Source organism: Papio anubis, chromosome 11, assembly GCF_008728515.1.
Source record: "Papio anubis isolate 15944 chromosome 11, Panubis1.0, whole genome shotgun sequence".
NCBI classification, from domain to species: domain Eukaryota; kingdom Metazoa; phylum Chordata; class Mammalia; order Primates; family Cercopithecidae; genus Papio; species Papio anubis.
In genome coordinates, this window is record NC_044986.1 from 114,806,304 (window position 1) to 114,830,231 (window position 23,928).

General features: G+C 43.6%; 1 protein-coding gene across 38 annotated transcripts in view; it reads right to left on the reverse strand.

Annotated features, from left to right (window-relative positions):
- Positions 1-23,928, reverse strand: part of CELF2 (CUGBP Elav-like family member 2) — an 861,437-nt gene that overhangs the window by 57,544 nt on the left and 779,965 nt on the right. For 35 of the 38 annotated variants that reach the window (XM_017944501.3, XM_031652715.1, XM_009213961.4 and 32 more), the window contains 4 exons: positions 19,873-20,007; positions 11,093-11,172; positions 6,905-7,063; positions 2,637-2,700 (listed from right to left, as the gene is read on the reverse strand). In XM_017944501.3, the coding sequence (XP_017799990.1) occupies positions 2,637-2,700; positions 6,905-7,063; positions 11,093-11,172; positions 19,873-20,007 (438 nt within the window). The remainder of the gene's footprint in view (positions 1-2,636; positions 2,701-6,904; positions 7,064-11,092; positions 11,173-19,872; positions 20,008-23,928) is intronic. The other 3 variants (XM_017944503.3, XM_021943928.2, XM_017944504.3) reach the window with 1 other exon arrangement.

Sequence of the window (23,928 nt, forward strand, 5' to 3'; positions counted from 1 at the left end):
CACTACCATATGCTTTCTATTGTATTTGTTTTGTTTTATGTTATACAAACTATCCCCAAATCCTCAACAATTCATTTGTAAAGATACTATCATTAGTTTAACATTCCTTTGGTCTATACATATTGCTGAAGTCGTATTTCTTAATTTAAAAACCGGGCATTTAACTTAGGCTCCACTGGGGATTTATGTCTGTTGAGTTAGAAATCTATTCACTCATCCACTCGAGGACACTCATGAGCAGCTCTTAGAGGGGTGAGAGCCGAGTCTGCCGGCCACTGGGTCATGCTCTCCTGGAGCACTGAAGAGTATCCACAGAGTATCCTGAAGCATTCAGGGAGGTGAGGGCAGAGGGAAGGAAACAAAGGGCTCTGGGGAATTCGGGAGAGAGGCGCCCCTCTCACATTTGGGGGAGCTGGGAAAGCTTCTCCCAGGAAGGAACCTCTATCGCCCATTCACCATGATCACTCCATAACAGGGGCACAGACTCCTGGCAAGGGCAGAGGTAAGCCCCACTTCTGGGGCAAGACAAGAGAGTAGGAGAGGCCATATAAACTTTTCTTCACTGGTGGAAAAAGTACTCCAAACCATAATACTTCAAATACGCAGGAAGAGGAGACCTGACGATCCCTATAAATGCAAGGTATTCTTCACAGAGCCAACAGCTACACCTTGAAGACTGTGAATATTCCGAAGACTCTGAATACTCCACATGACGGTAGGGAATGGCCTGTCCAGCGTTTGATTTCCTAGCCTATGTGGACTTAGTGTGCTGAATTTCACACATTGAGGATTCAAGAAATTGATAATTCGGGAGGCTCAGAGCACATACGGATTGCCTTTAAATTAGCCATCTGCTCCTCGGCACCTTGTAAGGTGACTCCCAGATACCCTCAGTTTTCAAATGAGCACGCAGAGCGTGCAGGGGCTGGCATCCTGACCTGCGGCTGGTGCGGCACAGGCACACACATCCTAATGAAAGATGACAGGGCACGCTGTGCACCCGGGACACCACACTCGGCAGCAGCCTCAGGACCCAGTGACCTTCTCTGCATAATTCTACTGTGGGAGTAGAAAAGCCTGAGGCCACCTCTAAGGAAAGCCCCTAATTTCAGATCCCGGGGAGTCCATACCATGCGAGAAAAGCAAATCTCCCATGGGCTGAAAGTGTGACAAATCTTAGCATTTATTTTCGAGCTTGCAATCAGGAGGTTTTCTCTTTTAAAACACAGAAAATCCCCTGAATATTTTACTTATCTCTCTCCAGCTCCTTTCATAGAATTAAAAATAAATTAACCATTCAATGTGATTCTTAGCTCCAAGGCCAGCTTCCCGAACCATATTCATAAAGACGCTGCTGAATGATTTAACTATCATTTCAAGTTATGTGTTATTTCTAATAATCCAAAAGCTATGTTACAACGGAACCAGGTGGCGGTGCCGATGGATTTAAAGCCCAACGATGAATTCAGTAGTGTTTTTACTGCGGGTCAAGGAAGACCGTCAGCTGATGAGTTTCCAGGAGCCGTGGGCCACAACGGCTGGGCTGCCAATCACACACCACACCCAGGGAGAGGCCCCCTTGGAAGTTTTTCCAGATTCATTCAAAGTGAAACAAGAAAAAACAAACAAACAAACAAAACCCAAGGATACATATTTAAAAAAAGAAACAGCAGTATGGAAAAAAGGAGTTTTCATGGTGACAAAGAAAAAATGCTTCGTTCTGCACATGCAGGTTTCATTGCACTGATTCAGGGCGTCCTTGGTTAAAACAAACCATGCTTGGTTCTAATATGCCAAAAACCTGTTCTTCTCCTTGCCCTCTCCCCCCACCTTTTTGGAATGAAACAAGGAAAAGGCTCTCTGACCATTCCTCACGGCAGGTTAATGGGCACCTGTGTTCTGATTTATTGCACTTGCTGCCTTCCCTGGCCTCATGTTAGGTAGGGAAATCGGCACGGAAGGTGGCACGGCAGGAGTGACCTTTCGCTAATCACCGCACCTCAGTTACTACTGGCGCAGCTCATTAGAAGAAGGAATCCTTCAACGAGCTGGCTTTCAAATGCAGTCACACTTTGATTTTCTCGAGAACAAAGATTCTACTTTCACATAAAAGCTTCTGATGCACGATTCTGTCAACTGGGGCACTACAGTAAAAAAGCCACCCTGTTAATTGTCTGTAGTTATCAAGGGGCTGCAAACCGCATCAAAGATAGGCCTGCAATCCTGGGTTTCATTACGGAGGTCAGAACATTTTTATTGACTGTCTGTTATTAAAATTTTAGAGGGGTGTCAATCATTTGGCTGCCCTAGATATAGGAATCTGGATGGAAAGCCCCCAGTAATCAATCTTATTTATAAAAACAACAAATGACTAGTCATTTGTTGATATAGATGCCAAGCAGGATTTCTCAGCCCCTTCATTCTATAGCTGTCATGCACAGTGAAGGTGGGTGGGTAATCTAAGAGGTAGCAGAGACACTTCAGAGCAGGCGGTTCTAACGTTAACACCAGACAGAAAGCTAACAAGTCTGATCACCATTCTTGGTTCTCTTCCCCTGCTTCTTCTTTGTCCTCGGAACCAACCCCAAATTCTGACAATGGCATAGTCAAAAAGAGAGGCGTGCTTCCTGACTTACCTGCCATCTGTTGAATGCCGCTGAACGCACCCAGGTTGCTGGAGGAGGTGGCTTGCTGCAGGAGCTGCGGATGAATGCACAAGGACAAAGTCAGGGCTAGGTGGAGAAGGTGAGAGCAAAGTAACTCCTTCATTAAACTGGGGACAAATTCAGTTTACTTTGCATTTACAGGGTTGGCTGCTATTGCCTATTGATGGACTGAAGGTCCCCAGAGCTGGGGCTGTAAATCCATATTCATGTCTAATCTCTATTAAGAAACACAGACACTGGGGAAACTCACTAACACTGCTGCCTTAAAACAATTAATCAATTTACTCTTTTTAACAACCAGGTGTTAAATCTATTGAAACCAACATAGCGTGACTAATTATTTCTCTCTGTAGTCTAGCAGTTACCATAACTCATCTCTGTCAATCAGGGTCCATTTCCTCCCTCTCTTCTACTTTCCAGCACCGTTCAGCTTTCTTCATCCTTCATCAGAAGCACATGGGTTCACTGACTTTATGTTGGCACATGGTGCCAACATAAAGATCATCATGGTAACTACGAACACGAATGCATCTATTCACAGCTGTACAGCTGCAGCCACCACTACATGACCAAGCAAATGGGCAGCCGTTTTAAAAGGCCTCGCTGCAGAGTGAAACATACAGCTCGTCAAAACTTAGAACTATCTGGTGCTATGTGCGTCGAAGTCACGCACTGTAAATGTCAATCTTCAAAAACATTAATATACCTGCGAGGAAGTCTGCATTTTCCACTAGTGCTTTCAGGGCTGCATTTTTCCTGCCATGTGGAATGAGTGGGTTCCATGAGATAAAGGCATGGAGCCCCTGGGGTGCTGCTGGACTTGTCCAACTCAGCTGAACCGCAGGTTAACTTAGGTGAAAGACTGAGTGTTGGGCTGAACTTACGGATCTGCTTTTTGGTAAGGTAGACCAGTACAGATACAGTTAGCAGTGGCGCCAAGCATACAGTTATCTCCTATATTCAAATGTACATGGATACCAGAAACACAGATTTACCACATTTATTACTGAAATATTGTTGTCACACTATGTACTTAGGAAGAACAAGATTAATTCACTATTTTAAAAACAGCTTTCAGAGCCAGGTGTGGTGGCACACATCTGTAATCCCAGGACTTTGGGAGGCCAAGATGGGGGGGATCACTTGAGGTTAGGAGTTCGAGACTAGCCTGGCCAACATGGCGAAACCCCCATCTCCAGTTAAATTACAAAAATTAGCCAGGTGTGGTTGCATATGCCTGTAATCTCAGCTTCTTAGGAGGCTGAGGCATGAGAATTGCTTGAGCCTGGGACACGGAGGCTGCAGTGAGCAGAGATGGTGCCACAGCACTCCAACCTGGGCAACAGAGCGAGACTCTGTCTCAAAAAAAAAAAAAAAAAAAAAAAAAAAAAAAAAGGCTTTCAGAATTGATTTGAGGCTCTGTGAAACAAGCTAGAACACTGTTCCTCTGGGGAAGTCCAGGTCTTTCCAGTTTGATATGAAAAACCCTACACATGGATATGGCTCGAAAATGGATCCTAATTGAGGTAACAGCACCAAGCAGTGTGGAATTATCAGTGGCTGATTCCAGCAGTCCCTAACCTTTTTGGCACCGGAGACAAGTTTCGTGGAAGACAATTTTCCCACAGACCAGGGGTTGAGGGGAAGGTTTTGAGATGAAACTGCTCCACCTCAGCTCATCGGGCATTAGATTCTCATAAGGAGCACGCAACCTAGACCCCTTGGCATGTGTACTTTAGAACAGGTTCGTGCTCCTAGGAGATTCTGAGGCTGCTGCTGACCTGATGGGAGGTAGGACTCAGGCAGTAATGCTCACTGGCCTGCCGCTCCCCTCCTGCTGGGCAGTCCGGTTCCTAACAGGCTGTGGACTGGTACCGGTACTCAGCCCAGGGGTTGGGGACCCTTGGCTGATTCAACTCAAGCCTCAGGTACAATGATATTACGGGACTTCATACTATCAGGTACTAAAACCAAGAAAAGTCTGTGTTGAGTCATTCCTCTCCATTCCTTGCCCACACACATACTCTCACACACACAGAAAGAGGAAGAGAGCGGGGAAGAGGGGGTGGGAAAAGCTAGGGACTGTCCACTGTAATAGTAAGGCCTTATTTTGGTTTCATCTGTTGGGTTTCTCATTCTCTTGCACTTATCAGCTCCAATGTCCTCCTCATATTCAATGTTTTGAAATTTTAAAAATTAAGCTAGCCTTGAAGATGTTTAGAGGAGTTAAAAACACTTATTGAGGTAAGTGGAAATACCTGGAGTGTCATTAAACCACCACCCAGGATTACTGCCATGGATAACCAACCTCTGGTGAGCCAGGGTCAGCATCTACCACTCAAGGTAGCTAAGGGCTCTTTGAGAGAAAGGGCTTTTCAGCTGAAAGGGAGTAGAACAAACATGGCCAAGAAAGAATCACCCGTGGCAGAGGGAAACGTAGTGAGAGCTTCTAACAACATGTTTCTATAAATGAAGCTGAGATTTACTCTCCTTCACGTACACAAACAATTTGCAGATGCGGTCCCAGAAACATGTGCCAGAGATTTCTGTGAGCTGTGGGGGCACAGGGGATGTGCTAGAAGACAGAGTGGACATGTGTCTCAGTAATGGTGGATGGGGGAAGCCGGACTCTTAGAAAGTACAGGAAGGTGAATGAGCATAATGTCAGCCTCGGACAAAAATTCTAGTACACAGAATCGTCTGTGAGCATCTGAGCAACACACATTTGTGGAAAACAAATGTCAAGCTAGACTCATTTCTTTTTTAAAAGCAATTTTTAGACTGATAAGTCAAGAAAAAAATGGCAGAGCAAATATAGATTCTGGCAAGACAGCTGACAAAATCTCTCATGGTATCTTCATGGACAAGGTAGAGAAATGGACAGAAAGTGATGGGAACTTGAGCCAATGCTTTTGCTAACAGCACAGAGGAAGACAGGAAAAGGATGCTTCTCATTCATTCATCAAATATGTACTGAAGAGTTATTATATACCAGACCCCACTGGGCACTGGGGGTGGGGCAGCTAAAAAGATGAAGGTGACCCACGGCAGCACCCAGAGTCCTCAAAGAGGCGGTATGGCCAGCCAGCGGGACACGCAGGGCTGAAGCCCCATCGGCCACTAGCAGCTGGTTGATTCTGGGTGGTGTTATGTAACGTCTTTGAGTCTCCCTTTCCTCATCTGTCCTACAAGCTGGATAATCTCACCTTCCAAGGTGGAATAGGGAGGATAATTTGACGCAATAGCACAACTTCTGCTACAAAGTAAAGCTAATGGGTGACAGAATCCCAAGAGGGATAGTTAAAATGTAAAATGACAGAATGAGGACCCAATACATGTAGGGTACACACACACACACACACACACACACAGACCCTCTGAGGCTGGAATAAAAGGCCCAAACCCATAATATGAAATTATATTAATAAATGTGAAGTCCAACACTTATGTTCCAAAGCAGAAAAATGGGGTAGAAGAGCACAATTTAGCAGTAATTCAAATAAAAATAAAATCTTTATCTACCATGGTTACTACAAATGCTGCTCTCAAGCTCCAGTCAGACGCCCTCAAGTCCACACTAGGGGTTACTACTATGTCCTGGTCAGATCTCGCTGTGGGGACTGTCTTAAATTCTGGTCACTGTGTTTCAATAAAGACACCGACAAAGTGAAACGGAGAGCATGAGTAAACAACCAGAAAGCTCAAGTTCAGACACCATGAGATGTTAGGAATGGCTGAAAGAACTGGGTCTGTTGGGACTTGAAATAATAGAATTTTGTTGGTTTCAAATAGATGAAGTAAGAAACACTTGATTTCATCAACCCAGTTCCATTGCAAAAAGCCAGGATCGTGGAACACAAGTTCTGGGAGATTTCTCCTGACGTCCTGCTGCGGCAGACCCTGACCTGACAAGGATGAGCCCGCCAGCCCAGTGGCCTCCCTCTCGTGACATCATCAGCTGCATATCTTCTAACTCAGGGCATTGGGGTACCTTTCAAACATGGGTTAGAAGTTTAACCTGTGGGACTTTGCCCAGCCTACATCAGGCAGGAATTCAAGTAGTCCTGTTCTTAACAGAATCATTCTAACTTGGAAAAATATCCTGCATAAATGCTGATTTCAGTAATTCCCCGAGATTGAAAATGTACTGAAAACGAATGCCTCAGCACAGGGAGGGGAAAAGTCAGTTTGCAGAGTTTCCGCGGGTGAGGACCACACTGGCATTGCCCAGCACTTACCGCCAGATACTGCGGGGTCAGTCCGCCCAGCCCTGTCAGGTTCCCCCAGGTGGCAGTGTTGAGCTGCTGCATCTGCTGAGCGAGCTGCTGCTGGAGGCGCCTTTGCTCTTTGTCCTTCTGAGTGTCAGCAAACTTCACCACGATAGGTGAAGAGCAGCCCTGTGGTCAGACACATTGGAAAGTGGAGAGGGGGTTACAGGCTGGCGGAATCCGCTCACGACACTCAGCACCGGAGCTACCTTTCTGCACTAGGCTGGAGCACATGGAATGGGCTGAAATGGTTTAAAATGGTTTGATATTCCTCCTTCTTCTCTGAACAGTACCATCAACAGAAAATTCCAGCTACTGCCAGTAGTTTCTTTGGGGGATCTGGTGGTCGGTGAAGTCACTTGCTTTCTTGCTCTGATTAGAAACTGCCTCTCCTTCTCTCTTCCTGTGTCTTCCTTCAACCTTGCAGGACCTCCTTACCGACAACAGACCCTTCCAAGGTTCTTTAATTGAGCTTCACGGTTTGCTCGTCTTAAAGACAGACTTGGCTTTGTGTGTCTGCCCGTGTCCACAGATGGATAGAGGACAAAGGGGACAATCTGTAATGGGAATGGCCACGTCTCTCATTCATTTATCTTTTACTCTTTCCCATTTTCAGTTATGTACCTGTGAACTTTGGGATTGTGAAAATCCTAGCGACCCAGCAATCATAGGGAGAAGGGCTTCCTTTTAGTTATGTGGATGAGGGCAGGAGATATTCAGAGAACACAGGCATTCTCCAAAGTAACCGTTCACGTTTTCAGAGAGGCCTCTTCCCTCAGCACAACTGCTCTACCCTCTACCCACCATCCCTGGAGCTGGTGCAAACCCAAAAAACAGAAGCACATTCTAGCCAAAGGAGATAGACCGTGAACAGCAGACGGAGGAGTCCACTTGGCTTCTTTCTCTAATGAACCTCACCATTCTAGCAGCTTCTTTCAGTTTTATTTTCCTTTAAAAGGCAAGGAATAGGGGTAGTGAGAAAGAAATGGCCAAAGGTCACAGAATTCACTTCTGAGCTAGATAAAATCATCAGGGATAATAAGGGCCTAACACTCCAAGCACGAAGACCTCCTTTCCAAAGCACCTTTGCAACATTTGCCACTTGGTAAGTAACTCAGCAGAAGTCTCCACCTCCTTCCCCAGCCTCTTCTTCTCCTTTGTGTGGCTTGCCTACACATTTCATCACAATTAAAGCTGTTCAATTTTGCTGAGGTATAAAGAAGTAATTCTACCCAAGTGATTAAAATAAAAACTTTTATTGAAACTCAGCATGATAATAGACCTCTCTCTCTCTCCTCTCAGAAATGCTATATTCCTATTTAAATGAGATTCTCTGTTCCATTCCCTTTGGGTCATGTTGCTCTTTTCTGGAAAACAAACGCATTTATTTTTTTCCTTATCACCTTGAGTAGTTATTGGGGTGCAGTTCTGAATACATGAGGATATCATGTCTGTTAATAAAAAAAGTGAGAAAAATGAGATGAATATGTCAGTGTTAAACTTCCAGCCTATTGGTCTTCAGCTCTGGTAGGCCGAGTCATGGTACAGAATGTTAAATGTCAGCAAATTGCACAAAAATAGTATTTCCATCATTTAAAAAAAAATTTGTAATTCATTTTTCTGTATCTGTTCCATGTTTCCGTACTTCACTTAAAAGAGAGCAACATACTTTGTAGATTACGTAGACAGGGGGTTTTGCATGGAAAAGGGTTGTCATTGGTCCATCAAATTTGTTCCATAACAAATTATAGCATCTCTCCTAACAGAACATCTATTTTTTTCTTCCTTAAATAGTAAAAAATGATATAAAAGCAGAAAATTAGGCCAATGATTATAGCTTAAAAACTAATTTTTTTAAACCATGAAACACAGGGCAGGGATAGAGTGAAGGCAAGTGGAGAAATAAAAGGCACGATATAAAATTAATTGTTTTTAAGACCTTGTTCTTTCAACATTCACGTCATTGTGAATTAGGTAATACATCTTGGTTAAAGATACATGCCAGAGTCCTGGAAATAATGTAATTAGCTAAAAAATAAACAACGTTAGTCAAACAATTATAATGTGACTGCATAATGTATAACCTCCTATTTAAATGCCAATTAAAAAAAAACTAAACAAGAAATTTAAGTGTCAGAGGGCTCCTCTGTGTAAGCATGAATGTCTGGTTTTAAAAACAAGTACACCAAATTTGGTTTTTAAATAATAGAGATATTAATAATAAAGGATCAAGGGCTTAGGAATAAATATGCCCCAGTGGTGAAACCAACGCTTTCCATGATGGGAACCTACTGTTTCTCAGCCTGGTTCATGCCCAGTTCTGCTTTATGGTCCTGAGTCCTCCTCCTACAGGAACACAGGGTTACATGGTCTCCCGTGGGTTCTCCGTGGCTCTCTGAGCATTACTGGGGGGCTCCAAGGGAAGGGATGGGGATCACAATGGTTCTAACAGAAACACTGAAGAATTGAGGTTCCAAATTATCTCAGGTAAGACCAATTTGGGTACAAATCACTAAATTACAAGAAATAAAAATAAGAATGAAACGCGTATATGGAAGATAAATACAAGACTTTTTTTTTTTTTTTTTTTTTTTGCTTCTAACAGCACTTTCATTTTAATCTTCAAACTGAATTGAAGATTAAAATGTGGCTGGAAATCAGGCTAATCCACAGGAATGGAGCAGCCTCGGTAACAGAAAGAGGGAAGCAAAACATCATCACATGTGTAACTGCGTGTCAGACAAGATTAGCCTCCTAGACATTCCAAATCCTGCTCATTATCTCCTATCATGCCCGATTTTCACCTGAGCTTGCCGTCAGGTAGGGGGTTGTGAGTGTCTTAAAAATGCATTGCACTGAAAGGAAAACACAGTGATTATATAAGATATGTTAGGAATATCAAAGTCAAGATCAATGTTCGAAAAAGACAATAGGCTTTGCAATGCTGGTATCACAAGTCAGAAAAGTACAGTAAACACTGAATGACAATGCCATGCACACTCCTTCCCCCCTCTGCACCCACCTTTCGATTCACTATAAAAGAGTTGCCACAAAACATGACGTATAATGATCACTTAGCTCCCAGCATGCTTTGGGAGAGGCAGCATTGCAAAAAAACAAACAAAAACAAACAAAAAATAAAACCCCAAGAAAATGGGGGGGGGGAAACAGAAGCTCAATCAAGAAAAAAGTTTTTTGCATATTAAATAAAATTGAAAATATTCTTTTTTCAAAATGTGAAAACATGGCTTCAGATAACACCACAAGGCCACCTCCAGAAAAGATCACCCATACACAAAGATACAGTATACATAATACAGCAGAACATGCACTCCCAAATGATTCTATCAGACAATACAGAAGAAGTAACGGCATATCACTCTTGGAATGCTTTTGTGCAAAATTCTGAAAGGCCATGACCCAAATCACAGACTAAAAGTACAGAGCCATCTATCTAGGTTCGTAGGTGTACATCCACACCAGGGTATTTACCTTCTCCTAAAGCCATGATCTCTCATTAGGAGACCACATTTGAGCCTTTATTACGTTTCTTTGTTATTGCTCTCTCTTTTTTTTTTTTTTTTTTTTTTTTTTTAGGAAGGAGACAAATCCTATTTTCCAAATTTGCATTTTCAGTGTTAAATGCAGTGGGATAAATATTAACTTTCTCCAACAATCTTGATGTAAAACCACATGGCAGTTTGACTAGATGGAAGATAACTTGACCCTGTATAAAAGAACGAACCCTGGGACTTAGCACAGGGCAAGCAGTAATTTGGGGTGGGAGGCTGTTACTGTTTCATCCACACCGACCCTGGGGTGGGGAATGTATTTGATCCTTTAGGTCCGGAATGACACTTGGCTTCAAGTGCTCACAATTTTACATCGCAGGACCCGTGCCACTGCAATAAAAGGCTCAAAAGAGATAACTGGAGAGCAAGTGGAAGGTTTTACTAAATGCATTTCAAGTCATTAGGGGAAAAATGCAGAGAGAAAGAGAGAGAGAGGAGGAGAGAATGAGAATGAATGAATGAAAACTGAGATGGTAAAAGTTTACATCTGTGATTGTCATGTGAACAATCCACACAGGAGAGAATTGCTTTACCATTCCCCATCATTTGCACAAAGAAAACAAAGAAAGGGCAGATGATACAGTACCTCCATGGTCTGAGACTGATGCATGGCTTTGATTGCATTCTGTGCCATTGCCCTTGTAGAAAATGTGACAAACGCACAGCCTGTGGGAAACAAGGGGACAGGGAGCAGGAAAGACAAAAAACAACAAGACAAAAGGGTTGGACGCTTGTTAAACCAACACAGTCTACGAGAACTGCCACAAGACGACACTGTTCTCAGTAGTACATAAAAATAAAACAACTTCTCTCTTTGGTTTTATCTTATTTTGCTTTTTATTCACAGTGCTGACTTGCTAATCTGACCAAAGCAGAAAGATTTATTTATTTATTAGTTTATTTTTTAAATGGAAACTAGGGGAGGAAGTTGGGTACTGTTTTTAGCCACAGGGTTTGAAATCAGCAAGATCTAGTTTGCATTTTCTAAAATAAAAAGTTGCTATTTTCCATTTTCTCCTTGACTGGTGATCTTTACTGAGGGCATCCACACATGAAGGCTTTGTATTTCAAATTTTATCATTGATTTTTGAAGGGGCAAATAAGAAAATCCTCACACCAAGGGCAAATTAGCAAATAAATTTCAAGAGCTCAAAATGTCAGCAAACAAATGTATCTAAATCCCTTCCAGGTAGTTAAAAAAAAAAAAAAAAAAATATATATATATATATGTATGTATAAATATAAATTGTTGCTATGCAAATACAAACATACCAAATCTGTTACAAACTATTTAGTAATTTTTAATTTTAATAAAAACAAATGCTCCATTACTCTGAAAATATTCAATACTGCTATAAAATGTAAAAAATGTGCACTGTCATTTATTTGCATAAAATCTTCAAGACTTTTGAGACTTGTCAATTTCTGAAACGTATCAAAGATTTGACCTTAAGTCTAACATACACTAGACAATGTACATTTCTCTGAATATCTGCCGGAAGACAGTGAAACTTTCTGTGCCTATTTTTTCTTGTGCTGTAAAAGAACTAGACTCTGTAGTGCCTGTTCCTGCTTCTTGTACCAGCCTTGGCCACCATGCAGGTCACTGCTTCAACTACATGGCTCATTGCCCTTTTCACTAATATAAACAGTGCCTTCTCAAATTTACATTTTATTCATCATGCACCCTTGGGCTTCTGAGAGAAAAAGACTGTGAAATTAATGCAGATTCAGGCTGATTTTATAATAAAACCACAGCACACTAAAAGGTTAGCTAAAGCAACAGACTTATTTCACTTATGATCTCTAATGACTTTAAAAGTGCATTGATTTTCAGCTTCTTCAGCCTTGCACAGTTTGAACTTAGGTATCAGAGAATAATTCAGTGTTCCACTCAATTTCCTCAAAACATTATTATTACTACTTAAAAGATTTCCAAATGAAGCAGATCTAAACACTGAGAGGCTGAAGTCTATTGTCATTTCAGAGTGAATGCATGAAAAGCAGAATTCTGGCATCAACAATGCGAGATTGTTGCCCCTGTGGCCAATAAGCAAAATAGAACATTCTGCATTCAAACAACCAGCAGATTGTTTGGTTTATGTAAATCAATTTGTGAGCCATAAAATATAGTTTCTTCTTTTGCTCTGCATGAGTACCTGGTGAGATTATCAAGTCAATACTGTAGTGGCACCTTTTAATCAAACAGCAATAAGAGAAAAAGCAATGCCTGCCTGTTATCCCCAAAGCACAACGACATCCAGTCATGAAAATAAGTCAATGCATTTTTTTTTTTGCATCATGCTATAATTTTTAATACACAAAAACTCGGAGTACATGAGAAACTCATCTCACATTCGCCTCCTGGCTAAGCTGGCTTGAAGCAGCCGGAATGAAGTCCAGCTCACGGTGAATGCCGTGCCGTCTCGTGGTTCTCTGACAGCACGGCAGCAGATGAAGCTCACTATCTGAACACTCTAGCTGTACTAAGACTGACTGTAGCTTTTGTCATCAATAAAAGCAATTTGGTGACCTTCTCTAAGGCAGCTAGATGATGTAAGTGTGGGACAGAGGACAGGACCTCCACTGGCTTCCATACTGATGCTGAGCTCTGAGATGATCCAAATTTACCATCTGTTTCCAAGTAACATCTCTTCAGAAGCATTTTCATCATCCCTGGCGTTATTAACAGAGGAAATAACACTAAGAGATTTTTATTTTTCCACTTCTTGTCTTGAAACTACAATGGAGGAAAAGGCAAATCATCTACTGGAGATAGATTTGAAACCAAGCGGAGGCTGGGCTAATTCTGCTTTTAATAGTCAGGAAGATTGCTGCATTCACTTCATTTGCTCTTATTATCCAGTACCATGTGCCAAGCTGACAGTTTCCAAATGGAGGGTAAAAATGCGTAAGAAACATGTAAAATGTCAACAAAAATCAATAAGGCACAGTTTATGCATTTGCCACAATTTCATATATGCAGAACTTTTTAAAGTGACTTAGTGAGAAAGATACAACAATAATCAGGCCTCAGAAGTATTACCAATAGAACAATACAATTCTGTTTCTATAAACTCAAATCATTGCCCTTTCCTCTAACAACCATGCAATTAAAAGCCTGACTGATGCTTCCAATGATACAATCCTTACCCCACCCAAAAAAATGGTCTGACACATCTGAGGACTTCTTTAACCTTTTAATTCTATTGGCAGTGGTGCAGTAAGAGAGAAGCTGTCTCCTTAAGGGTTTCTGTCAAGTTCTGCATTGTGTGCTGTGTTCAATTACTTGAGAAAAAAATCACGGTGTCATTTATAAAGTGGGAGTGCCTGTTGAAAAATGTCACTCTGTGTCACTCTAGATGAAGTCAAGCAACTTCAGAGTCAACTATTTCTTGCAATGGTAGCTTGTTAACCATTGCCATTTCTCTAAAACAGGAGGTCTCGGTAAGTCCTATGGATAGATTTTAGTTTTCATTTCAACATCACTAAAAACACACAGGTGGCTTTAGGATTAGGCCTCCAATGTATGGGTTTATACTAACACAGCATCACATAAGTCCCTACCATTAAGACTTTCCTCTCAAGCCAACCAGAAGGCTTTCCGTTGGACAGAACTAACTTGGGTTGTAACTATCCCCTTTCTACTAAAAATGAGCTTCTGGGTGCAGTGGTGTTCACTGGGTCTTTACAGGACAAATGCTCCGATCCTGTAGGATCAGCCCTTAACTCTTCTAGACTGGTCAATGTCAGGTCTCAGCAATCAGCTCTCTGGCTACTGACCAAAATGCCGGAAAAACAAGGCTGGGGGAAAAATACACATGTATCAAAATAATGAAGCCATACTTCTTTCTTTTTTTGGTGGGGAGGGAGTTTTGGTAAGACAACATGTATATTACTGTCTGAAAACCTCCACGTATATAGTAGCAAAAAAATCCAACTGTAAATGTGGCCAACCTGCAATTTTACCTTTGCAATTATTTATTATCTCTACTTTCAGAATGTTAGGGGTTGCTAACAGAAATGAAAGGAGCTGCATTCCTCTCATTTCAGTGAGGTTACTTTCTTGCTGCTAAAACAGATAAATGATTGACTGGGGAAAGGTTTCTCAAAGTAATTTCCTCCTACAGACAAGATCTAAGGAAAGCACGTAGCCCTGTCACAGAGAAGATTTTGGAACACATCTATTACACTTGTCATTTCAATTGAAAGGATATCTTAACTCAGGTGTTCCACCTTTTTTTCCCTCAGCTGCAAGAGAATTCAGAACTAGATGAATTCTTGCTCTGCACCAAAAAAAAAAAAAAAAAAAAAAGTACAGGCACTTTTAAAAGCATGAACAATGCCAGTGCCTTTTGCTTTTGTTACTTCTTTGAAAGAGTACGTGTAGCGCCCACTATACTTCAAGTGCAAGAAGTATAACTTAACTTGTGTAGGACGAAGGAGATTTTAACCGATGGAAAACTTCTTTAGAAGTCCCTAGTCAACCCAAGAAAGATCTTAATGCAGCCAATCTTCCTTGTATCTTTTTAGCAGTGGCAACATTAAACATACGCTATCAATATAATATTGGGGCCTAAGAATTAATACTCTGATGCGCCATCCCTGATGGTGGGTTACTTTATTTAAAACTGGCACAGAGACATCACTCATTTATGGCATGCGAGGCTGGGTACAGACTAGGACCTACTTCATAGCCGGCAAAACCTCCTCCCTGAGATAAGATAGGAAGTCTGTATTTGGAACAAGATGGCAAATGCAGTCAGGAGTCAAGGGGGCCGTGTCGCCAAAGTTCCTACACATCTGAATGTTTAGGTACTGTGTGGGCAGAGCTAAAATGTGTGAAAACGGACTCATTTCTGTGTACATGGTTGTTGTTGTTGTGAGACACCATCTCGCTGTGTTTGCCCAGGCGGGTCTTGAACTCCCAGGCTCAAGTGGTCCTCCTGCGTCAGCCTCCCAAGCACTGTGTACATGTTGTAATAGTCAAAAGCCCATCCCTGTATTCTGATCAGATATGACAAAAACAAATGAGGATTTAATAGCTAAATCCAGTCTGTACTTGCCAACATCCCTGAAAATATTGCCAATTCATTTGTCAAGGGTTTTGGCAGGGGAATGTTGGAACACCATAAACACAGCTGGAATATTCTTAAACAAGCAGAAAGTTACCTTAAATGGCAGTGAAGATTTGCCTACAGTTTGTGGGGGCTGGGGGGGGGAATGAAATAAACTCCTTTACTGTCTCTGGGTTACAGATATTCAACTGCCACAGTGCAGAAAGCCCTGTACCTAAATAGCCCAGGCTGACTGTGGGATTGTGGGTAAGTGAGAGCGTGTGTATTTTAGGAAATCAACATGCTAGGGTGATGCTGTCGCTTAAGTACATTTGGCTTAGAAACTTCAGGCTCTGCTTCTGAGAGCAAACACCTCATTTGAATTGCCACACGTGGGCCCATGGCATCCTGCTCCTTTCCTCCATGAAGGCTCTACAGCAGGCCTGGAGAGGCTGAGCAGCCGCTGCAGAAGGTGCTGAGCATCCTAACGTTGCTTGAAAGCATCTCAGTGTTTTCCAAGTTAGAGAGGATGGCGGAATGGGTTACTTCCCCAAAGGGAGAAACGCATACTGAGATACGGCCACGCTGCCTCGAGCCAGGAAGAGTCCTCGGATCTTCGAGAGGCTCCAGGTGCTTGGCAGGTGTTAGGTGCTTTCCACGTGGACAGTTGTGACAACTTCTTGAGGGTATCTGCCCTGGAACACGGGCTGGGGCCGGTGAGTAAGATGGGATTTTAAAAATATATTTTTTTCTTGCCAAAAGGTAGATCACGACTTAAAAAAAAAAAGGCAGTGATTCTAACCGGAAGTATAGCACGGCTTGATGGGCACAGCTGTGGGTCAGGGCAGTGTGCCCCTCTGACACGGCGGGGGTACTGGGTCAGCCAGCCTGGTGAAACCTCAGTGTAACGCCTTTTAGAGAGGACCTGAAACTACTGATGGGGCAGGAAGAAAAGATATCAGAAATCTGCAAGAGCCAGCTAGACTCGCTGCCTCCTTTGTCTTCATCCTCCTAGGTGAACTGGGCAAAAGCAGCGAAAGAAAAGTGAACCGCTCAGCTGCACCTCTCCTTCACCATGATCCAAGAGTTTGATTTTAAAGCTTTCTCACAGAAGAGGGTATACCCTGGTTTTGTGTTGGAAGGTACTGGGCAGAGCAGCCAAGCTTTGGTTTCACTTAATTTTTATTTATTTTTGAACAGCTGAGCCAGCAATAGACACTGAGAACAGAAATGCTGAATGCCCTTTATCTGCAGTGCCACTAATGGGAGACACTTATTCATATTTGATTGAAAACTGCAATTCTTTAATGAAAGCAAAATGGTAGCATGAAAGTGAATTGTGCTTTTAACAAATACACTGATTCAGGAGCAGGCCCCTGTAGCCAGGAGTCCCTGGGTCCTGCTAATTGAAAAACGTACTCCTGTCTGTAATTCTCAGAATAAATGGTTATAAATGAGTTTTTTTTTTTTTTTTTTTCAATAGGGAATTCTCATCAGTTCACCAGAAATTACTTTTCTGCTGTTTAAAAAAAAAAAAAATGATGGGGAGGGAAAAGTTTTCTCCTTTTTCCACTGAGCCAGCATTTGCATAAAATATTGATGAGAGCGCTCCCCGTCACCTGTTGCAGGAACAGGCTGCTTCTGGTGTCAAGTGCTGGTTAATCAACCGAATGGCAGATCAAATTAGCTAAGTTCTCTTGTTAAGTACTGTGTGTCCTGCTCTTTCCCATGGAGGTTCTGGCTGCTTTAAAACCTGATCTGCAGAAATAACTGATGTATGCTCAAGGAGCTCTGAACGCTGCAGGCGGCAATGCTGTTCATTACCGTCCCCAGTGGACAGACAGAGAAAGTGCGCCAGAGTCACTGCCTAGATCGGCCAGGCCAGCAGAGGGGGAGCAGAAATCAAGCACACATACTGCTCACCCGGGGTCTCTCCACTAACCCATGCAGATGGTATGCTCAGGCGAAAAGCCACCACACCAGTAATGAACGACCCCCTGCAAGAGAAGCAGGGCAGGTGTATTTACCGCTGTCATTTACAAATGGGGAAACCTCAGGACAGAGGTAAGAAAATAAAATGACTAAAGTTCTATTTCATTTCAGTAGAAGTTGTGGGATTGGAACTTGGGGTCATTGGCCCCTAAGCCATTATATATTTCATTATGATTAATTTAATTTGTGCCGTGTCTCCCTATCCTGGAGAATGAAAATTCCAATGGTAACACTGAAGTGTGACTGAGAATAACAACAGGAGATAATAGGGATTCTAATGACTAAATTGGCACCAGAAAAGGAATTACAAAAATATGATCACATCTTTCTACATATTTTATTCTTAATTTAGCCACACTGTCTTTTCCCACGGTATTCTATCTCCTGGTTTGTCTGCTTAAGTGGAGATACATATGATGAAGAATTGGACCACCAGGTGTGATCAGAAGGTTGGCTGGTTTGAGCCCCTAGGAGGACATGCTAGTATCCCTTCGCTGGTGAGGCTGTTTAGGAGCCAGAGGTGATGCGGTGTATCACAGCGATGGATGGCTTTGCTTGCCCCTGACGATGGCACAGGTGAAAAGCTGCAGAGGCGCCCCGGATACTGGATCTGCTATTCCAGGATCACACTCAATACAAGGACTAGTTCAGCTTTTAGAGAATCACATCTTCTAAGTGAGTGTTACATAACAAAATTTCAGAATTGTTAGAGAATGCATAAACTGTGATTTCCATGCCACCTTTTTTTTTTTTTTTAAAACCACCTTCAGAAGAAAACACATGAATCAAAAGCTTGGCGTGGTTCCACCTCCTCCTAGTTTTCCTGTAGACTACCTCCATACTGGCGCTCTGGAGGCGGCTGTAGGTGGGAACTTTTGTTCTGTCGGTCTTCCATTCTACCAGCTGACATCATTAAGCTTTATGTCTAAAAATCAAAAGAGCAAATGTTCTTCCTCACATGGTGCTGAAGTCAGGTTAAACTAGTGAGAAGGGTGAAGGCTAGTGCTTTCGTCCTCATGAGCCAATCTTTTCTTTCAACATGGGGTTTGGGGTGCCAGTGCTGGCCCAGAGCCAGAGATTGAGAATGAAATCAAGTTCCTCATTTGCCCCACAGAAACTGCACTGGTAACTTCAGTAATGAGAGAATGAAAACCTCTCCATGTTGCTAAAAATATGGATTTCTTGTAAGAAGTGAAAAACAGGCTGGGCGCGGTGGCTCATGCCTGTAATCCCAGCACTTTGGGAGGCCGAGGCGGGTGGATCACGAGGTCAGGAGATGGAGACCATCCTGGCCAACGTGGTGAAACCCCGTCTCTACTAAAATACAAAAATTAGCCTGGCGTGGTGGCGTGTGCCTGTCGTCCCAGCTCCTTGGGAGGCTGAGGCAGGGAAATAGCTCGAACCCGGAAGGCGGAGGCTGCAGTGCGCTGAGATTGCGCCGCTGCACTCTGGCCTGGCGACAGAGCAAAAAGAAGTGAAAAAACATATTGTATATATATACATTTCCACCTCGGACTGATTCAGGGAACTGCAGTCAGACGAATCTCAACCTCCAGCATCGGCCTTTATGAGTGTTTTCAGGAAGGAGATGTGCAGCATTGTCAAGGGAGAGGCAAACAGGAAAGACAACAGTGATTTCTAACTATTTGGTAAATACCGGCTTATTGTCAAGGCTCTGAGCTACAGCTTTTGTTTCTATCACAGTGGCAAAGAAGAGCCTACAATCTTCTTCAGGGTCAAGTCACTTTTCTGTCACTTAAAGAGTTCCCCTGGCTCAGGACTCCAGGAGTTTTATTCTTTGAAATAAAACTCCAATACCCCAAGACAGGCCCAGTTACCCTACGTCCCTATCTGCTCTGCACTACATGTGAACACTGACGCGCTTTTTTCCTGGTTTGTGTCACTGTACTCTTAACATACTCTTAACATTTCTTTCAGGCACAGGCAGGAAGCCCGAGGACTAAGAGGAACACAACAAATATCTTTTCTCATTTTCTACCTCTCCTTCTTGCACCTCCCCCCACCAAATCCACTTCGGTTTGAGATTGAAAAGGATGCCTAGCAGTAGGGCGGCCTGTTGGCTGCACACCTGACAGTGATAACTTGAGCTAATATGGTGGCACCAAGGCCTTCTGAATGGGAGAAATCAAAGGTGATCATTTCAGCTATGGTGAAAAGTTCAGGTTGGATAACTTTATCACACGGGATGTATTACAGGGTGACCTCTTGCCGTGTGCGGTGCCTACATCTGTCTCGACTGTGACACAGAGCTCCAATTAGCACTGAAGGGGAGAGGCTTTCCAGACAGCACACTCACCTCGACTCAGCCCATCGGGTCCCCGGAGGATCCGGCATTCTTCTATCTGGCCAAATGGAGAGAACATCACCCTGATGTCGTTTTCATTACATTTCTTCGAAACCATTCCTATGAACAATTTTCTGTCTTCCACAGCTAGGAGATAAAAGTAAGGAATGAGCAAAGGCCATTTCATCTTTTTTTCTTGTAATCAATGCTTCATTACCCCATCAAACCGGGCCCCAGCCATGTGAGACCAGGCACGTGTCCCAAGGCCAACTCTGCAGATGTCCAGCCGTCCTCCTCCCTCCATGTGCCCACCCTGCCACTCCCTCCCACCTGGCGCTTCCTGAACCCATTCCCCCGTGCGCTTGTGCTTACTAACAAAATGTTTTAATATGACATGGAATACTGTTAAGTTATTTTCTCCGATTCAGAAATTAACGGTGATGTGCTAAAATTCCAAAGTCCTTGTATAACTATTCAAAACTACCATTCCCTGGGGATACTTTTGGATACAGATTTCATTCTGGGTTTTTTGTAGATGTTCTTTTAACCTGAATGACAGGGACAGAGAAAGGCCAGGAGAGGAAAGACAACAGGGGCAGCTGGAGCGAAACAGCGCCTGAAACTTTGCACAAAGCATTCGAGGGAAGAAAACATTTTTCTGTTTCAAAAAGCTTCATTCCTGCTGATCTAGACAAGAATAAGAGATCAGAGATTCTCCCGGCTCTGGGGAGCTAGGAAAGTACCTCCTTCCCGCGACATTGGTGATGCAGTGCCAACCAGGCCCCGCACCTAGTTCTAAGCAGCCAGCTTAGTTACGGCTCAACAGGAAGCCGATTCTAGAGAGGAGAACGGCGCTGCTGCTGCTGGAGAAACACCTTGGACGGTCCTGAGCTTCCAGCCCTTCACAAATGATCAAGAAGGAAACAATACTGCGCTAACCACCGGAAGGCAAGATTCTCAGGGAATGAAAGTGCATTTGGGGATCATGAGGATGACACGCAGATTCTAACCCGGGCACCTGACGGTGGGGAAGACAAGACACGTTGTACCTCACGGGACCCGGGAGATTTTCCTCGAAATCTCCATGCTTGTGCTCAGGACGTGAACTACTTTCAGCCTGAAAGGCGAGGTTAAAACTGATTTCAAAACAGCATTTGGAGTCCTTTTTAGGAGAGGGGACTTTTTTTTTTTTTTTTTTTTAGGACATCACAGACACCCATGGGGAAAAGTCCTGCTTCTTTTCCATCGTTTCATTTCAATCTATTTCTTAGGAAAAAAAAAAAAAAATCCAGCCAGCTGCAACCAGACTGAAGGATGTCCTGGCCTAGAGGAGGGCTCTGCCTTAAGTCACTTGTGCATAAACGTTTCTTTTGAATCTGCGTTATCATTTTGTCATTCCTATTTAATTGGCTTTTATTTCTCTTTTATGCCTCCCCCGGACAGGAAGTGTCTCATTTTCATTTAACCAATGAGCAGTTATCCCAGACTGACTGGAGCCAGTTCCTTCGGGATGCTAAAGCACGCATCTATGCTGCAAAGGGGCTGGGGCAGGTGTACTGGTAACAGGTGGGTTCCTCTACTGCAGTGCTGCTGACACAGTGTGGCTGCTGAGCACTTAAAGGGACTGGTGTGATCGAGGAAGTGCTTTTCTAAAACGTACTTTTAATTAAAGAGCCACACATGATTGCTCCATGGGCCAGCACAGCCCTCAAGGGCCTAGAGGAGACAGCTAAAGGCTCCTCTTCATAGAATCCCAGAGCGGAAGGAAGAGACCTAAGGGAGCTTCTGTCTATCTCTAAAAGATCTCCCAAGGTCCAGTGTGGGAGCGACCAGCCTGGCCCACAGCCTGGAGTCCCCCTCCCAGCCCAGGATTCCTTCCCCTGCTGTGTCTCCTCCAAGTTCAGAGGAGGAGAGGAGGCTTGAAGGGGTGAACAATGGCCGTGATTAGGCGATCAAGGTTCTAAGTCCAGTGCTGCCATTAGTTTGATATGTGTCCTTGGAAAACAGGCTGACCTCTGAGGACCTCCTGTTTTGTCATATGTGGAATGAAGGCTTAAACGCTCCTCTCTCCCAGAAATGGAGAGAAGGCGGCCCGTGTCATACTTGGGCTGACCGGGGTTCCTGAGGCGGGGTCGGTGAGCGGGGGGTCAGAATCCCTTCCACCCAGCTCTCTCCCCACTGACAGCTCCTGCAACACCTCAGAAACTCTAGTGCATCAAAGAATACAAGTTGAAAAGCACAATTCCACGATACTTGTAAACTGTGAATTGTGCACCCAAGTGTTTGAGAAAGGCTCGCTGGGGGATGTGGAACTCAAGCTGGACGAAGGGTCTGGAGAGACCGGAGGTGGGAGAGAACGAGGTCCTAACCAGGCAAGGTGCGGAGTGTGGAGTAGTAGAGACCTGGTTTGGGTGGATGGAGGACAGCAGCCTGACCTCAGGATGGCATGTCCCATCTTCTCATGTGCAGAGAAGGAGCTCAGCAAGGAAAGCATTCGCTGGCCTGAGCCACTGCTTGTGTTCAGACTCAGAGGAGACACGGGCATCAGGCACCCCAGGATCTAATTCCTGGGAGGGAGACCGCTGAGGACCTGACCTCCTGTACGCCAATGGAAAACTTCCAATTCAAGTTCTTTTTCCTCCCTTCAGAGAAGGCGAAGTAGCATGGATCCGCTGTGAACTGGTGAAGCATGGTCAGTCATGGGCAGCACAGGCCCAACAACGAAGCCAGAGAGACACCAGATACCCTGGGCAAGGAGCTCACCTGCAGGCCATCCACACCACCTGCTGCAGGCTGTCTACACTGCCTGTGCTCACTAACATGTGAGGATTCTGGTGGCGGAGGCCCCGTGGAAATGTGGCATTCCCGTGAATGCGAAGGGGAGAGATCGGACAGGAAGGGGAGAGATGAGATGGAAAGGGGGTAGAATAGGGAGAAATATCACCAGGACTCCTTCCCTCTCATCTCCGAGACTCCTACCCCCAGCAAACTATGGCTGGCATTTTTGTGAGTAAAAATAAAATTCCTGTTACGTTTCTTTTTACCCTGAACAATCTGGTTTTAGTTCTTCTAAACAAAAGCAAATGAAAAATTCCCACCAAGCCCTTGGTTTCGCGGGTAAACCAATAATTATGGTATTTAGCTACAACAATTTGTAGGTTTTGAGCTTCAGGGGGATGCCACAGTAAATTAAACATGCAGCTCCTGGGTAAGCTTAAAAATGATTTTTTTCCTAAGACGAATATGAAGAAAATGGAAACTACTCATGAAGAAATGCTGACTTCCTAGCCATCACTCAGGGTCAACTCGGCCAGGCAGCAAGAAGGAAGATAACTCCCACTTCTAAAAATAGCAAGTATTAGCCAAGAAAAAAAATGGAAACCTCCGTCACTATGTTATCAAAACGTTAACTTCCATCTGTGTGTGTGGTGTGTGGGCGCGCTTGTGCATGTACACAGAAGTGCTGGGCTTTGGGAATCTCTTACCAGCCAATGTTGCTCTGTGGTTTCAACAGTTGGGCTGTGTTTGCTTTAAAGGCAAAATGGGGAATAGTGAGCATGCCCAGCTTTCTTCTGAGTTGTTATTTTTTTTTTGGTTTTCCAGGGACAAGTTAGTCATACAATTCACCCCCCAAATTCCCATTCTGAGGGTCCCTAACGGCTCTGTAAACATTCTACAAGAACACAGTTATTTTGAGTTCACTTAACTTTTTATCAACTTTTGATGACCATCTTGGTGAGTTTTTCCTGAGTATCCATGGGCACTAAGTATCTCACTTATTTTTTCAACCTACAGGAAAGTCAGTTGTTTAAATGAAATGTACTGTGTTCACAGTATTCTGCTAGGTGCTTTAAGGAATTAAAAAAACAAAAACAAAACAAAACAAAAACACTTAAAAAGGTCCCTGCCCTCTAGGGGCAAAGTCACTTTCCATGACAGACACTGAATAAACGCAGGGAAATGCTTTTACACATGAAGTGCTGGACAGGTGGGGTCCCCCCCGCCCCGATTAGTAACGATGACCACAGAATCAAAAGGGGTTCCACACCAGCAGCCATTTGAAGTCTA